The following is an 18,705-nucleotide window of genomic DNA, read 5'->3' as shown; positions in this document are numbered from 1 at the left end:
TGAATTGGGGGCATGGCCACCAGGGCCGGTTCTAGACCTTGTAGCACCTAGGGCGAATGTTTCCTTTGATGACCCCCCCCCCCCCCCCCCCCACACACACACACACACACCCCCAGGTCAAACATAGTGCAAAAAATATGAGCATGGCTTCATAGGGAAGGGGCGTGGCCACAGTTATTCCCCCTGTAGTTATGGACCCTGTAGCTGTGCCCCCTGTAGATTTGCCCCCAGTAGTTGTGCCCCCTGTAGCTGTGCCCCCAATAGCTATGCCCCCTGTAGCTGTGCCCCCTGTAGATTTGCCCCCAGTAGTTGTGCTCCCTGTAGCTGTGCCCAGAGTAATTGTGCCCCCTGTAGCTGTTCCCAGAGTAATTGTGCCTGCAGTAGTTGTGCCCACTGTAGCTGTGCCCCCAGTAGCTGTGCTCCCTGTAGATTTGTACCCAGTACTTGTGCCCCCTGTAGAATTGCCCCCTGTAGCTGTGTCCCCTGTAGCTGTGCCCAGAGTAATTGTGCCCCCAGTAGTTGGGCCCAGAGTAATTGTGCCCCCAGTAGTTGTGCCCCCTGGTAGCGCCGCTTACAATGAAAAACAACAACAAAAAAACAATACTCACCCTTGCCCCGCTCCTGCGTCCCGACGGCTGCTGCTCCGTCTCCGCAGTCCCTCTTTGTCTGGCTGTGTCTTCACCCGTCTGACGTCATGATGTCAGACGCCCATGCATATGAGGTCACGACGTCACACGCAAGGGAGCGCGGAGGGAGAGAGCTGACATAGATCAGGCTCTCAGCTGTCAGTGACTGACAGCTGTGGCTGCGAGCTTCGTGCGGCCATGCGGATGTTCCGGTGGAGTCGAGCTGCGGCGCCCTGTACTGTTTTGGGCGCCTGGAGCTCGAGCTCCACCGAAACCGCCCTCCCTACGCCCCTGCATACAACACATAGGGGGATATGTACTATGAACCTTCAAGTGACATAAAGTGGAGCAGTTGCCCCTAGCAACCAATCAGTCTGTCACTTTATAGACTGTTGAAGATAAATGACAGAAGCTGATTGGTTACTTTGCAACATCTCCACTTTATCTCTCTCTAAGGTCTGTTACATTGGGGCAAAGGGACATTTTTTTCTTTTACTTACTGTATTTTAAAAGCAGAAAAAAGTGACTTATTACATTACTCTGAATTTTGGTCTTTCACTTGCATATTATGAAGTAAAAATTAGTACCAACAATGGGATTAATATTGCAGAGATAAAAATGTCACTATAAGGTTGTTATATAAGTTATTGCTTTTCTTAAATATAAAATAATCTGACATATTAAACATATCTGATCATTTTATCAAGACTATAATTCCTACAATGAGCTAGTATTAGAAATACCTACTCTATGTGTAATAGTCTAGACTAGTTCTAATTCCATTCACTTCTCTGAGTCTCAGAGCCAGTGAGTGAAATGATGAACTAATCTTCTGAACTAATCTTTTCAGTGAACTAGATCATAATGAACTAATCACCAAAGTGAAGTACATTTCCCATCACTAGCACCCCCTCCTCAGCCAGCACCATCTTCTCAGTGATATTTGGGAAGATGGCGCATGTGCACTAGAAAGCAAAGACTCTCCAGAGACTTTGCTCTCATTGTGCGGCTCCATCTTCACGAAGATGTCACTGGGAAGATGGTGCCGGCCGTGGTGGAGGGACCCACTTCCCGTATAAAGGTAAGTAAACTATGAGGGAAGGGAAGGCAACGGACCCCAAGCCCCTCCAGCAAGCCCGGGTAATTAGTGCAAGCCTTCCCCTTCATCTAGACGCCAGTGCCAGGCACTAGGACCCACGGACTGCCGGAGGTGTGACCTCTGAGCTTTATGCTCTACTGGGCATGCTGTGCCCTTAAGAGTCTCCAGACTATACCTCACAGTAGAGACACCGTTATGCAGGCCACAGAACTTTGTTCCTTCCACTGCACCTGTACCACTACACTTACAGAGCCAACGTGCTTAGTCCACTGCCACCACTGTATGTACAGACACAGTTGTGTGCTCCCACTTGTCGCATTCCACCTGTACTCCCCTATACGTTCCTGGCTTGATCTGGTGCACAAATCCTATATTCCACTGTAAACCTGTTATACATACCTGCAGACAGGGTCTCTAGGTCGACAGGTCAAAAGGTCGACATGAGCTTTTCACAATTTTTTTCTTTTTCTTTTTAATCTTTTCATACTTAATGATCCACGCGGACTACCATTGGGAACGGTGACCAAGCGAAGTGAGCCATGTGAGGGGACACGGTGCACTAATTGGGGTTCCCGGTCTCTCTACGAAGAAAACGACACAAAAAAAACCATTAAAAAACTCATGTCGATCTTTTGACCTGTCGACCTAGACCATGGCGACCTAAAGACCGTGTTGACCTAGAGACCCTGTTGACCTAGTTACTGTCGACCAATAGTGGTCAACCTAGACCCTGTCGACCTAGTTACTATCTACCTTCCATACCACACCCGTATCATCTATAGGAACTGCCAATAGCATGATCACCGTGCACTGCCTGTCTGTCAGTAAGTCATATGATCGCTATGCAGCTCCTTGTGTGGCAGTAGTAAAAGTAAAGCATTTTTCTCAAACTAATTACAGAACCATGTTTTTTTTCTTTTAATTATTATTTTTTTATATATGAGCCCAAATCCAAACTTCCATCCACTGCGCGTGCATACGCTGGACACCCAAGCCAGAGATGCGCATTTGCCGTCACTACGGTCTGGTGAACCGTCAAGCTTAGCCTTACCGCTGCCAGCCAGCATCACCAGGGAGCAGAGTATCTCTCTGCCGCATTACAAATGTTTAATGGTAAAGGATAAGCAGTGATAGAAAATCTAAATAGTAAAACGCTAAACATATAAAACACCTTCAAACACAAAGGAAAACTGGTCAGGAGTAATTCTGCAACTTTTACATAATCAGATATTTTAGGGGGTAATTCCAAGTTGATCGCAGCAGGAAATTTTTTAGCATTGGGCAAAACCATGTGCACTGCAGGGGAGGCAGATATAACATGTGCAGAGAGTTAGATTTGGGTGTGGTGTGTTCAATCTGCAATCTAAATTGCAGTGTAAAAATAAAGCAGCCAGTATTTACCCTGCACAGAAACAAAATAACCCACCCAAATATAACTCTCTCTGCACATGTTATATCTGCCTCCCCTGCAGTGCACATGGTTTTGCCCAATTGCTAAAAAAATTCCTGCTGCGATCAACTTGGAATTACCCCCTTAGTCTTTTATTTTTTTTATGAAAAAAGTTAAAGTTGCACAAAGTTAAGTACTATATCATTATTATTATTATTATTATTATTGTTGTTTAAGAACAACTCTTTAGATTGTATATTAATAAAATAAAGCTTTTGTTAAGATGTAACTAATACTGTGGTTTCTTTCTTAATCAGGCTGAGTTATGTGAATCATGCGGAAGACATCGCCTCCAAATTTCTCCAGTGTTTTCCCAAAAACAGAATATCCGCGCAGGCTGCATTGAACCACGACTACTTCAGCGATCTTCCTCCACGGCTCTGGGAGCTGAGCGATAGTAAGTGCTGATGCCTACTGTTTTTATGCTGTAATGCACAACACAGACCACCGAACAGGAAAGATTGGAGGTGGGGATTTCTAAGTATCCAAGCCACCGCCTCAGGGGTGGGCTACTGTTGAGGTGGAAAAATGTCCGTCTTTGAAGAGAGTGGTGCCACTTCCAGCTCCCTTTATTATTATTTTCTGGAGGGGGTGTGGCCACACCTATATTTGGCCACGACCACTTCAGTACCCGGTCCTGGACCTCAGTCAGCGGTTAATGCTGAGTAATAATAAACATTCACTGTTGCCTCGTTACTGCTTGTGGACTCATTGCAGGTACTTTATAGCTTCACGCACTTTATGAGACGAGATAAGATTGTGCAACACAACCCGTGGGTAATGGAAACTGCCCCAAGGAGTTGCTAGTTTCAGATATGAGCGGAAGAAAAAGAAAGGAGGAACCAGCTTTAGGGGGATATCCAATTATCCCCGGTAATACATCGGGTCCGAAAAACGGCCATTTTTCTGACTTTTTTCTGATGTTTCACCTATTTATTTTTTTTTCAGGCTATCCAGATGGATCGCCTGTAAAAAAAAAACCAACCCCTTCTCCCGAAAAAACACACCGGTTCAGTGAAACTTGAGTGTTTTCATGTGAAACAGGTCCGATAACGGGGCTGTTTCCGGGGATTCTGCTTCGGGGGATATCCAATTAGCATCGGCTTATCGGGGATCTTGTTTCGGCCACCTCCGGCAGGCGAAGCAGAATCCCCGGAAACAGCCCCGTTTTCGTCCGAAAAAGGGTCTGTTTCACACGAAAACACACAGGTTTCACTGAACCTGCGTGCTTTCGGGAGAAGGTTTTTTTGTTTTTTATTTACAGGCGATCCATCTGTATACAAAAAATCGGTGAAACATCGGAAAAAAGTAATTTTTCGGACCCAATGTATTACCAGGGATAATTGGATATCCCCCTTAGACTATACACGATGTCTCCTCATACACCTTTCCCATTTTGTTTCATTTGGAACAAAATGCTCAGCATGGCTTAGACGCTCCACCACAAATAGCGATTGGATGGTTTCCCAATTGTTTTGTCTAAAGTAGCAGATTAAAGTAGGATATTGTAAGAAAAATCACAAGGCGTGGTTATGTTGCAGATTCCATTGCATGGCTAATGTGGCCATATGGATTAAATGGGGAAAGGTGTATATGGACGCATCTGTAAGTCCTGTATTCCGTCCAGTGTACCTTACTGCCATCTGTCTTGCAAGTAATAAATATGGAGATGTTTGAAACCTTCTTAGGAGGACAGGTGCACAAGTTGCCTATATTACCCAGTAAGCTTCTAGCTATCATCTGTCAAGTATAGTCTGTAAAATGATGGATAGAATCTAGGTTGATCTGGGCAGCTTCTTCACTTGTCCTCTGTAGAAGACTTCATACATCTCCCCCAAAGTGTGCAAATATATACATTTGTGCCGTACAGTCACCGTCTTGGAGTTGATAAATAAGGGCAGTGTTCCAACACTTATGTAATTAATGTATGCGTGTACATTCCTGGGTGGAAGGTATCTGTGTGTGCAATACAATTGTGCACAGACTACTAGTCTCTCATCTGCTGCAAATACCAACTTAATGCTACAGGACTTTGGACAACAAAAAAGACCTTGGGATATATATATCATGTACAAATAACTTACTTTATTTGAAATGGTATAGAGAACCCTGACGAGGAATTTGTGTAATTAATTATCCCTGCTGATGTACTGTATGTAGGATTTTTTAACAATCAACAAAACAGGAGAACAGTTGATAAAAATTATCTCACCTCCTTTTTTTTTTTTACCTTGTGATTATTTTATTTATCCTTCTTTGTCCTCTTGGTTTTTTTTTTTTAAGCACACTTGTGACTAACACTGGAAACACAAATACATTTGGAACCAATGTTCATACAATTTCAGCCTATCAATGCACTCACAACCGGAGCAGGCTCTGAGGCACAAGGCACTTTCACGAATATTGGTACGGGCCAAAATAATTTAGTTGGCATCACTTATCGTAAGTGACGGATGTTCTTTTTTTTTATTTTATTCTTTTGCTGCTTGGCAACAATGACTGGATACGGAAAATGAATCGGTTTTAAGGATTTCCTACTCATAATGTGTGAAAAGTGTGCTCCATTTCTGTATAGACGCAGTACTTGAAGAATAGGGTTTTGAAAGAAAAAAAAAAAAGACAATTTGGAAGAATCTGAGAGCTGTGATTATTCAGAAGTAAATGGAAAGTCTTGTACACCAGCCCCGCAGCAAGGAAAACACAAATATAGAAAGAAGTATCAAGCATTTCAGATTCTTTGAATTTTCAATGAAGAATCATATCCCTCTTGATTTAACACAGTGTGACATCCAGGAAATGTAAAGATATTTCAAATGTTCCTTCTTAGCTTTTAGAATTTTCAACATCTTCTCTCTACTCGGAACATATCTCTATAATAGCTGTCTAGCAACAGAGGAAAACTAAATAGAATGGGTGTTTGTGACAGTAAGTCTATGGGTCGGATTCATATGTACCCCCCCTGCTCCCTCCCACGATCGCGCCCGCCTGCAGCTATTCTGATGTTGCTGCGGACGGGAGCGTCATGTTCATTTCAGCTCGCTACCCCCGGAGGTAGACAGAGATCCTGGCGTCGTTCCTTCCCCGTAGTGGCTGCGACAAGACTCCACTTTGGGAAATGGAGGATGTCGCCACCCACTTCCCACCCCCAGTTGGCAGCAGACTGTCAATCGTTGAACACAGTACCGAACAATGGTACTTTGCAACATGCGCCACGGACCTAAATCAGGCCCCATGTCTTTAGCATTTTCTTAGAAAGATCTGAGCATTTCATGTATGTTTTTGCCTAACAGCTCTGGGATATAAGATATATGCACGCTACGTGGGCAGTAGTTGGCTGAAGGAAAATGTGATCCAATCACAGCTGGGGTGAATGATCTGTAGTAAATGCTGCCATGCAGTACTGGGTCTGATCTACACATTGGGTGGGTGTATTGTGGTATACATTGTAATGAACAAGAACAAAAAAAGTGAAGTAAATAAATCTAGGTGCAAGTAGCAGTTGCAGGGAGCATGGTGATGCTTCCATCATCATTGCCGTCGCTGCCCAGTTGTGTAATTTGAGGCATCACACAGCTGAGCTATAATGACACAACTGAGTGCGGAACGCGTCAACAAATCCCTTCCTGTCAGCATCTATTACTAGGGAAGTGAGTAGGATCCAGAAGGGTGTGCTGCTGTCTTGGGAGAACTCCCCCAAATTCAGGATTCTGATAGACTTTTGATAGAGTAGGGAAGGCTCCTGTAGTCTTTGGCTTTGTGTTCCAGTGTTTTTGAAGATGAGATGTAGGGGGGCCACTGTTTTGAGCAGGGCAAGGCAAGTCATTATGCCCTGATGGTAGTGGTTCAATGGCGGTAATCACGCTGAGTCATCACGCCCATCCAAGTGAAATGGGCCAGATGGTGGCCTACACTCCTGGGAGTCCGTGAAGTTTCTTGGATAAATCCGTGGATTTACAAAGCACAAAGAGAAATATCACACATGTATTCCAGAGGCAGATTATATCAAAGTTTCTCAAAAGCTGAATACATAGAAAATAGAGCATTTATCTAGGTAGAAATTATACAGCAGAGCTTTTCAACTGCCATCTCGCTGATGTGATCTGGCCTGTGATCTGACACACTGATTGCGGAGCAGCAGCCAATAAGAATCAGGCTGATTGTTATTGGCTCATTGCACTGAAGCTGCAGCTATTTCTGCTGACTATCACGTGTGACGGGAATAGCCGATATGGGTGAGGCTGACACATGTAACAACCTCTATTGCCCGGCGCCAGCATTACTAGTTTTCACGCTAGGCATGTGGGCACATTAGGGGCATAACGGCACAAATTGCAATATGTGGCAATCTGTATTCAACCAGGATCCCTATGGCTACATGCATTTTCAAATAAGGTTTCTTGTGGCCACTTATATGGAACCACTTGTGAACCACAATACATGAGCAAGCCCTGAAATGTATCCGTGTCTTTTCATCAACTAGTAGCTCTTACTAACTGATTTGGGGCTCATTTATATTTGGATATAAGTCATCTTTATTCCACACCTCTCAGATATAGCAGCACACGTCCACACTTATACTGTGTTACTCTTACAATGTCCCTGAAATGCTTTTTCAAACGGAGGGTAAGTATGGTTAAGACACAATGGTTAACAGAGTAAATATGTGGGCAGACAGTGGCTGATGAAGTTGATGTGTGAGAACATAGTGGCTGATACAATTGGTATGTGTATACAGTGGCCGGTGGAGTTGATGTGTTTAGCGGCTGGCAGAGTTGATGTGTATGAACAGTGGCTGATAGAGTTGATGTGTGGCAACACAGTGGCTGGCAGTGTTGATGTGTGGGAACACAGTGGCTAGTAGAGTTTATGTGTGGGAACATAGTGACTGGCAGAGTTGATGTGGGGGAACAGTGGCTGGTAGAGTTGATGGGTGTTGACACAGTGGCTGGTAGAGTTGATATTTGTTGACACAGTGGCTGGCAGAATTGATGTGTGGGAACAGTGGCTGGTAGAGTTGATGGGTGTTGACACAGTGGCTGGTAGAGTTGATGTGTGTTGACACAGTGGCTAGTAGAGTTGATGTGTGGGAACACAGTGGCTGGTAGAATTGATGTGTGGGAACAGTGGCTGGCAGAGTTGATGTGTGGGAACAGTGGCTGGTAGAGTTGATGTGTGTTGACACAGTGGCTGGTAGAGTTGTTGTGTGGGAACAGTGGCTGGCAGAGTTGATGTGTGGGAACACAGTGGCTGGTAGAGTTGATGTGTGGGAACACAGTGGCTGGTAGAGTTGATGTGTTAACACAGTGGCTGGTGTATGTGTGTGTGGACACAGTGGCTGGCAGAGTTGATGTGTGGGAACACAGTGGCTGGTAGAGTTGATGTGTGTGGATACAGTGGCTGGCAGAGTTGATGTGTGGGAACACAGTGGCTGGTAGAGTTGATGTGTGGGAACACTGGCTGGTGTAGTTGTGTGTGGACACAGTGGCTGGCAGAGTTGATGTGTGTGGACACAGTTGCTGGCAGAGTTGATGTGTGGGAACACAGTGGCTGGTGTTGTTGTGTGTTAACACAGTGGCTGGTAGAGTTGATGTGTGGGAACACAGTGGTTGGCAGAGTTAATGTGTGGGAACAGTTGCTTGTAGAGTTGATGGGGTATATGTAATATGGCCTGAGTTTTTTAACGGAGGTGCAAGATGTTGGTTGAGAATGGCCGTATTTTTAAAGCACAAATCATTGTTTGCCTTTTAAATGATTACTGTTTAAAAATATGCCCATTCTCAGCTGACATCCCGCACCTCCAGTAAACTCTGACCCTATTACATGTACCCCGATGTGTGATAACAGGGTGGCTGATGGAGTTGATGTGTTGGAATACTGTAGGTGATATAGTCACTGTTTGTGGAAAAATAAACAATGACAGGGAAGGTCAATGTGTAGGGACTCATGGGTTCGAAGATTAGTTATGGATGGACCCATTGTCTAAAGGGGGATACACACTAGGCGAATTCAGCCTAAAAAATAAACGATAACTACATAAATGTCGCTATCGTTTATTTTTAGGCTTATATCGTCCAGTGTGTATGGGGGCAATATTGGTGAACGATGTGTGCTCCTGCAGGTCGTTCAGCGCTCTCCAATATTGAGCTGACATGCAGCTCCACCCGTCAATGTCGGGCTGAGCAGCAACATCCGGGAATGCCGGTGTTGACGTCACTGATCGTAATCATTGAACGATAACGTTCAGTGTGTATGCTCTATATCGATGAACGCTATATCATCGCAACGATATAATTGCTCATCGCCGGCATTCCTGCATTGGCTAGTGTGTACCTGCCCCAAGAGTGGAAGTATGGGGACACAGTGGCTGATGGAGACGATGTGTGGGTACAATGTGTATAGTTGAGTTCCCATGTGTGGATGAAGCAAAAGCTAGTAGATCCCATTGGCTGGTAGAGTAAAATTGTGTAGACTCACTGGCTAATAGAGTTGATGAGTGTGGATGCAGTGCCTGGTAGTATCAATTTGTGGGGACCTTTGGGCTGGTAGAATAGGTATTTTTGGACCCACTGGCTAAGGTTGAGGTTGGTAGAGGTGAGGACATGTGGATGGTACTATAGAAAAAAGTGGATATAAGGTTACAGAGATAAGAAATTAGGCAGCATATGGACAAAGATGTCCCAGAGTACATGTTCCTTATCCCTATTCTTTAGGGCTGACTAAATTCTCTTGTGTAAAGCATACTTTATATCTGAATTGAAATACATAAAATATTATGTATATTATTTTTAGCTGCTTTATACTGTATATCTCTCTTGAATTTAATGGATACAGACGTGGAGCTCTTAGAAAAATAAAATTGGAATGTAGTGACACTTCAAACTATTGATATCTTAAATTAGCATCACATGTGCCTACAATCTAATCTGTCATTCAGACTGTTTAAATGGAGAACAGTAGTCACTCTGCTGCTTGGTATCATCTTGTGCGCCACACCGAACACAGACCAGAGAAAGCAGAGAGTTGTCTAAGGAGATCAGGAAGATAATGATAGACAAGCATGTTAAATATAAAGGCTATAAGACTTTATTCAAACAGCTGGCCGGATCTGTCTTTCTGGGTGGGAACTGGGCCGTGGCAAAGCAATCGCACTTAACCATCCTGACTTGTGGGAGTATCATGGGCATGTATCAAAAGCTTTGTGTGTAATGGGAAGGTGAAGCCTGTTGCCAACGTATCTCTTGTATCTAGCGTAGGGCTAGTAGAATGCCTGTACTAAAGATGACGGTTGCGGTGGCCAGCATAAAATCAATGGGCGCAATGGGTTTTTGCTTGCGCAGGCATGATCCCCCGCATTAATTGATCAGAATCTCAGATTATCATAAAGTAGTGGATCAATTTTCCGTGGCTGCCCACAACTATAGCACCTTTACGCGCAACTCAGAGTCTGTATGTGTTTTCTAGCTGAATCTACAATTTTGCAAACCTACAGTAGGTACCTTTCTGGGGTAGTTCCAAAAGCTGGGAGCTGTTTGTATTCTCAAGACAGATAAATAGGCGCTTTGGTCATAAAGAAATGTGCTGCAGCTGCGTACTTGTTCTGTGATCCATATGTTAACGTTAAATAAATGTAACGTTGCTGTTTCGTGGACCCTGTCACTTACTGTACACAATCAAAACATTCTGTCACACAAAGCTTGCTGACTTCTGTCCACCCCTTCTCCTAGGACTACATAAATACTGTAATTTCCCACACGGCACATGCTGAATTATCTCAGGGTCCTTATCCATCACATTTACAGTAGCTTATGCATAAGACCTGTCAATGGGGCTGGATAAGAATTAAGTAGTAAAATTAATTCATTCCTTTTTTTTTCTCTCTCTCTCTCTCCCAGCGCTGAATCCATCCCTCTCTGCTGTGATCATTCACCACTTCTGACATCTCAATCCGATCTCAGTGAATGATTAAGCACAGCTAGGATTTTGATAGTCTCTGAATTCTGTATTCTCTAGTAGTACTTTTCACTTAATATTGAGTTATTACCCAGTTGCCACTTAGTTTATCAGCCAGTGGTTAAATCCGGGCTCTTTCGGGGAAGCAATGCCTACACATTATCACTCTTCAGCAGGCTGCCAGTAGAGAGAGGGGCTTGTCCTAGTCATTAACAAGCACAATGTATGCAGAACACCAGAGGGGAATTAAAACCACAAAAAATACCTCAGGGTGGTATTTTTAATATGAGAATTTAATTTGTAATTTCACAGATTAAGAATTTTGGCAGCATTAAGCCTTTTATCAGCTCACAGCAGGTAATTTACAGAAGCATAACCATAAGGAGAGATTCACTGGCAGAAACACGTCTTTGCATAACGTTAAACATCGGGAGCAGTGAAACCTTTTGAAGGGGGGAGAATAAAGATGAAAAATCATTATATTTTAAAGGAAGGTTTTCGTTAAATGCCTCCAGTGAAAATTTTAAGTTAGAGGAATATGGTTTCTGTGTCTGGAAGATAATCATTATGAAACACAAATCCAGTTGCAAGTAGAAAAAAAAATAAGTCCTGTTACATATGCTAAGAGTTCAGTTATATATGTTGTATGTATTTGCTGTACTGTAAACATTTCTAGGAAACAGAGAGAGGCTACAGTGTAGCTGTGCAGGCACTGTTGTTTTTCAGTCGCAGCATCTTGATTTTGTAAATTAAATTGCATCCCTTGTCTTTAAACAGGATGGCAGCCATTTTGTTGACAGGACCAATGTCTGTGAGAATGCGGCTCAGGTTATCTAACAGCCTATGGCATTAGGGACCAGTGATGTCACTGAGGCAAGATGAGAGGCAGCTCTTTTGTGGCTTTTAATAGGCTGAATCCTTATATTATTACGAGGAACCAGCACCGACATTGAGGAATATACTATACCTACAGCACTTATCTACATACAGTGGTGGAAGCCATTTTGTGGGTTTAATTGTAACTAGTGAGAATGTGACCTATTGATTCCTTAGGAGTCAGTAACCTCTGAGGCACTCTATAAGCATTTATGAGAATGTGCTGTAGCCTGTTATTTCATTGGGAACCAGTAGACCCACTGAGCCATAAAATTGGAGGTTGCTACTCTAGTTTGTGGTTCTATGAGAATGCATCCTATCCGTTTCCTATGAACCTGTCCTGCACTGAGGTGTAGTGAATCTGTTACCTACATACAATTGAGAAAATCCTTTTTGTGGGCTTTACTGTTGTTCGTGAGAAGGAGACCTTTCATTTCACTAAGAACCAATGACATCACACACAGGCATTTTCAAGAGATCTATTATTCTGCATAATGCATTTTATGATTTTGTTGGCCAATGACGGTATCACCAAAGCATAAAGTTTTGGATAAATGTAGGGGAAGCTAGTCTGCAAAATACTGGCTCATTGACCCTAGTTTGTAGTGCATAGAGGAGCAACATTTTCAGCTCACTGAGGGCCAGATGTACTAAGCCTTAAAACGTGGAGAGTGATAAATGACCAACTAATCAGCTCGTATTATTTTTCAAACACAGCCTGTGACATGACAGTTATGAGGTGATTGGCTGGTGCTTTATCTTTCTCCACTTTAACTCCATTCAGGGCTTAGTAAATAGATCCCTTAGTACATCTGGCCCAAAGTCATACCTCACTCTACTCCTGAAGGAAGCCCCAAAGTGCTGCAAGCTTTCCAGTAAACAAGACCCTAAGTAGCTGCCGCCTTAAAATTGTGACCTCCATATAATATGTTAGTACAGGTTGAGTATCCCATATCCAAATATTCCGAAATACAGAATATTCCGAAATACAGACTTTTTTTAGTGAGAGTGAGATAGTGAAACCTTTGTTTTTTGATGGCTCAATGTACACAAACTTTGTTTAATGCACAAAGTTATTAAAATTATTATATTAAATGACCTTCAGACTGTGTGTATAATGTGTATATAACACAAATGAATTGTGTGAATATACACACACTTTCTTTAATACACAAAGTTATAAAAAATATTGGCTAAAATTACCTTCAGGCTGTGTGTATAAGGTGTATATGAAACATAAATGCATTCTGTGGTTAGATTTATGTCCCATCACCATGATATCTCATTATGGTATGCAATTATTCCAAAATACGGAAAAATCCGATACCCAAAATACTTCTGGTCCCAAGCATTTTGGATAAGGGATACTCAACCTGTAATGCAATTGATTCCTACTGGAATTTCCCATTTGGTATCTCTGGGAGGGGAACCCAAGGTGGGAGATCGGGGAGTGTGGTGCTGTGATTCATTATCATAATGGCCCAAGCTTACGCTGCTCAATGTCACTACAGGTTGAGTATCCCATATCCAAACATTCCGAAATACGGAATATTCCGAAATACGGACTTTTTTGAGTGAGAGTGAGATAGTGAAACCTTTGTTTTCTGATGGCTCAATGTACACAAACTTTGTTTAATACACAAAGTTATTAAAAATATTGTATTAAATGACCTTCAAGCTGTGTGTATAAGGTATATATGAAACATACATGAATTGTGTGAATGTACACACACTTTGTTTAATGTACAAAGTCATTAAAAATATTGGCTAAAATGACCTTCAAGCTGTGTATATAAGGTGTATATGAAACATAAATGCATTCTGTGCTTAGACTTAGGTCCCATCGCCATGATATCTCATTATGGTATCCAATTATTCCAAAATACGGAAAAATCCGATATCCAAAATACTTCTGGTCCCACGTATTTTGGATAAGGGATACTCAACCTGTATTTGAGTCACTCAGCGGGGTAGGTAGGCCCACAATGAGGCAATCATATCACCAAGCATCAAGACCGCTCACTTCATAGAGGAAGTAGGGAGGATCCGTGAAGCTGATCTAATCTCCCAGGAGTTCAGGGCAGTTACTTTAAATTCAGGAGCCCCTTGCACATTCCAGGGGAATAGGTTGTAAGTGACAAGTGCACAATAATCATTTACACCAGTTCTCCAAGTTCATTTTTGTATTTTTTCCAATCCGTGGTAGAGCCACTGTGTGCAGCACTTCCTATGGCAGACGATACTTTAACTTGCTGTCTCTTTCTTTCCTCACAGTGTCTTCCATTTTTACCGTACCGAATGTGAAGTTACAGCCAGAAGCTGGAGAGGCCATGCGGGTGTTTGGGAAAAACAATAGTTTCAGCAAAAGTCTCTCAAACAGCAAGCACTGATGATTTCTGGCCATGTGTGTGGAATTCAGGTAGGTGCATGATGGGAAAATTATAACAGACTTTCTGTCAAAATTATGTATATATGATATGTACAAATAAATGAGACTGCTATTTACAGATATATAGTCCATTGCCATAGCAATTGGGTAGTTTATGGAACATTGATGAGAGTTTTATGTTCCCAGAGGCTCATGTAATCGTTGTGCCCTCATGGAGATGATGCACTGAGTTACATACATAGTAACATAGTATTTGAGGTTGAATAGGACAAATTGCCCATCGTGTTCAACCTGAGTTTGCTGAGAAGGATTGTGTTGCAGAGTACTCATTGCTGTTGAGCTTGCCATTACTGTGTCCTGTCACACTAATTGTGACAGCTTGAGCCACCACCATCCAAACATAGGGCTCAATTCAGACCCGATCGCTGCTGTGCGTTAAGCGTGCGATCAGGTAATAACTGCGCATGCCTATGCACCGCAATGCGCACGTGCATCGGCAAACAACAACAGGCGTTGCCGGTCAGCGACAGGCTGGTGCGAAAATTCTAACCGCAAAGCCATTCTCATGGTGGTTGACAGGAAGAGGGCGTTTGTGGGTGGTAACTGAACGTTTTCTGGGAGTGTCTGGAAAAACACAGGCGTGCCCAAGCGTTTTCAGTGAGGGTGTGTGACGTCAGCTCCGGCCCCGATCAGCCCGTTCTGATCGCACTGTAGAAGTAAGGTCTGGGTTGCACACACAGAGCAAATCATTCACTGGTGAGTGAGGTGCGAACGGATTTGCAGCTGTCCACTGACTGAGGGATTTTTGCAGCTCAGCGTACACATGCGATCGCACACTTGCACAGTGAATATACACTCCCCTTGGGCGGCGACTATCTGATCACAGGACTACAATTTTAGCAGCCTAGCAATCAGGTCTTAATCACCCCCATTGATGGAATAGGGAAATGAGAAGTGCTGGAGACATAGGATCCGATGTGGAAATGCCAGATTAACTACTTACTGTCTGTGTGTAACGCACTACTGATTTACCGTGCGATGGATGGTACCAATCATTCACTTTCTTTGCTTTGACGTCATAAATATAACTGGTTTATTTATGCATTTATTAGTCTTTCCTGTCTATTTCCTGATATAAGGGCCACGCATCTTACAACCCCCCACCCCCAACCGCCTAATATGCCCATGAAAAGTAGCACACAGAAAAGCCTAATATGCCCATGAAAAGTAGCACACAGAAAAGCCTAATATGCCCATGAAAAGTAGCACACAGAAAAGCCTAATATGCCCATGAAAAGTAGCACACAGAAAAGCCTAATATGCCCATGAAAAGTAGCACACAGAAAAGGTCCTTGAACCAATAAGCATCAAGTCACAGATTTTATTAGCTACGTTACCCCAGTTTTTATACTATACCTAGTTGCCAGCCCAGATCATCAGAACAGTAATGACAGGGCTCTGGTCAGGGATGACCACACGTGATGGGTGTCCATATGGGGGTAGGCCCACCTCTGCAAAAATAGGTTAAAAAAATTGTTAAATTCCACTGCAACTTTCTCAAACTAAACATGTCCAACACTAAACTCATTATCTATTGACAACATCTCGCTACTGGCTGTTCCTCATGTCCGCTGCCTGGGTGTCATCCTCGAGACCACCCTGTCAGTCACCCCACACTGTAAAAATCTAGAGGAATCCCTCCTAGGAACATCTACTGTTGTTGACAGATCCTTAGAAAAATAAATGGTGGACGGATTATGCAGAATCTAAAAGTCTTTATGCTTCACCAAGTTTGTGTTTGTGTGTTGACTATCAGGACCTTAACAAAGGGATTGTTCCAGATTAGTGTCCTCTGCTCCACTCAGAGGAACCTCTAGGTGCAGCTGCTCTGCAGAGGATAGATGCACCCAAATTAGATTTAAGACTGTTCTTCTATCTAGTTGAGATTTAGTGGGAGATTTATCAAAATTTCTAAAGAGGGCAAGTGAAGGAGTTGCCCTTAGCAACCAATCAGACTGTGGGAATCATTTTATAGAATGTACTAAATAAATCATATCTATTAGATGATTGTTACCATTGGCAGGGCTTCCCCGTAAGAATTGAGGGCCCCCTGACAAATTTCGTCATTCAGAATGTCAACATGGCTCAAACTATCAATGGGCAATAGGTCAACGTTCTCCAACTGTCAACAGGTTAACAATGGTGACACATCTGAAATGTCACCGTTATGAAATGTCGACAATCGGAGGATGTAGGCTGTTAATTGTAGGTGCCAACAGGAGGGTTAGAGCATAGGTTCAGGGGCATGGTATGGGGGGAAGTGTGTGTGTGGGGGGGGGGATGGGGCGGCTAGGGTTAGGCACTGGGGAGATGGTTAGTAGTTTAGGAGTTAAGAATAAGAATAGGGGAGAACTACTAACTGGAAAGCCACTGTAGATACATGACCTCCGGGATCCGGAAGAATGTCGATAACTGTCAACCATTCGTACCCAACTCCCAGCAGGACTGCTGGCATGTGTCTTTCTGTCACCCTCAGTAACACTTGAGTTCCGCTTGAGTTCTTTAGAAGGGTTAATAATTGTCCCCTTTAGTCACCAGAGAGGTAGTGCACAGAACGCTTGTACCTAAGGGCTACACACATTTTCCTCACATGTAATCCTTTCACTTTTCTATTTACTATACTCCTAAAACAAAATAATAGAAATTTTACATTCAAAATAAAGCATGGATAATTTTAATTTGTACAGTGGTTTTGAACATAAGTTTTTTTTGTGTGATGACGTGCTGATAGGCAAGACAAATTTCACCTCCTTGGGGCTAAATTGAATTGATAAAAATAATTTAAATATTTGCTTTTGGCAGTTTCCACTGAAGGGGTAGAATATAAATACATGAATGTGACTGAAATATTAACGAGTACATTTGCATAAAATTGATTTTAATTACTGCTCACAGAAGTGGGCTAAAAAGTATGCAAATTATAATTGCAAATTGCTATACTTGCCATACAGATGTGAAACTCGTACCAAAGGCGAGACAAGTGATGGAAAGTACCATTTGTTTGAAACAATCAGTGAAAAATTATTGTCTCAGTTTCTTCAGGTTTATATTTTGTTACATCCGCAATACTTGACAATAGAACGGCAAAACTTTGAATTTAGACAAAGCTGCGTCAGTTTGTCATTGTGTTATTTGCACAAATGCCTTCACCTGTTAACTTACTATTATTTTTTTTATTACTGTAGTTTGTGAGTAAATATCACAGACAACCCTTCGGTGACCTTATACTTGGATGTGGCTTAGATTCCACCATCTGATCTCTGATCACTGTCTGCTCCGATTACTGGCGGATTTGTCTGTGGACAGAGTTGCGATAAGCAGCAAAGAGCTGCACTGTCCAAGTTCAGCATGCCAGAAATGGATGATTACTATGGAGACCCAGGGGGTCATTTCGACCTGATCGCACACTAAGTTTTTTCGCTGCACTGCGATCAGGTCAGAACTGTGCATGCGTATGCACCATAATGCGCAGGTGTGTCATACGGGCACAAAGCGGATCGTTGCTGTCCAATTGCTTTAACAAAGAATCCATTCGCACATCCGATCGCAAGGAGATTGACAGGAAGAGGGCGTTTGTGGGTGTCAACTGACCATTTTCTGGGAGTGTTTGGAAAAACGCAGAAGTGTCCAAGCGTTTGCAGGGCGGGTGTCTGTCTGACGTCAATTCCGGACCCAGACAGGCTGAAGTGATCGCAGCGGCTGAGTAAGTTCTTGGCAACTCAGAAACGGCACAAAACTTTTTTGTACCGCTCGGATGCACATGCGATCGCACACTTGCAAAGCAAAAACACTCCCCAATGGGCGCGACTATCTGATCGCAGCGCTGCAAAAAATTGCTAGCGAGTGATCAGGTCTCAATTAGGCCCCCAGTGACACTGAGCCTCATACTAAGTTATGAAGTTAGGCTGCTGTCCAACTGCTGAAGCTGAGCAATGATAGTAAAAACATATTATTTCTGAAATAAGTGTACACTCTGCTGATTTTTTTTGTGTGTGTGCTCTAGTGCCATGTCCAATTACTGATTGTTATATCACACAGCTTTTTTTTAGGTTTTGGGATTTTTAAATGTAGTCATTGTACAACTGGATTAACCATTTGTCCCAGTCGACACCTAATAGCTTCCATATAGATGTTGAATGTGAACGTTCTTTGTTTTGTTTTGAGCCAATACATTTTCTGATTTGTAGTCCATTATTTATTTATTTAACAGTTTCTTATATAGCGCAGCATATTCCGTTTCGCTTTACAATTGGAA

The 18,705-nt window shown here is 42.9% G+C and overlaps 1 protein-coding gene across 7 annotated transcripts in view; it reads left to right on the top strand.

The window, feature by feature from the left end:
- Positions 1 to 18,705, top strand: part of CDK14 (cyclin dependent kinase 14) — a 1,134,790-nt gene that overhangs the window by 973,356 nt on the left and 142,729 nt on the right. For all 7 annotated transcript variants that reach the window (XM_063921438.1, XM_063921439.1, XM_063921441.1 and 4 more), the window contains 2 exons: positions 3,433 to 3,572; positions 14,276 to 14,420. In XM_063921438.1, the coding sequence (XP_063777508.1) occupies positions 3,433 to 3,572; positions 14,276 to 14,391 (256 nt within the window). In that variant the 3' untranslated portion in view covers positions 14,392 to 14,420. The remainder of the gene's footprint in view (positions 1 to 3,432; positions 3,573 to 14,275; positions 14,421 to 18,705) is intronic.

Source organism: Pseudophryne corroboree, chromosome 5 (assembly GCF_028390025.1).
Source record: "Pseudophryne corroboree isolate aPseCor3 chromosome 5, aPseCor3.hap2, whole genome shotgun sequence".
NCBI lineage: Eukaryota > Metazoa > Chordata > Amphibia > Anura > Myobatrachidae > Pseudophryne > Pseudophryne corroboree.
Note: the sequence above shows the minus strand (reverse complement) of the source record. Positions and strands in the feature narration are given on the sequence as shown.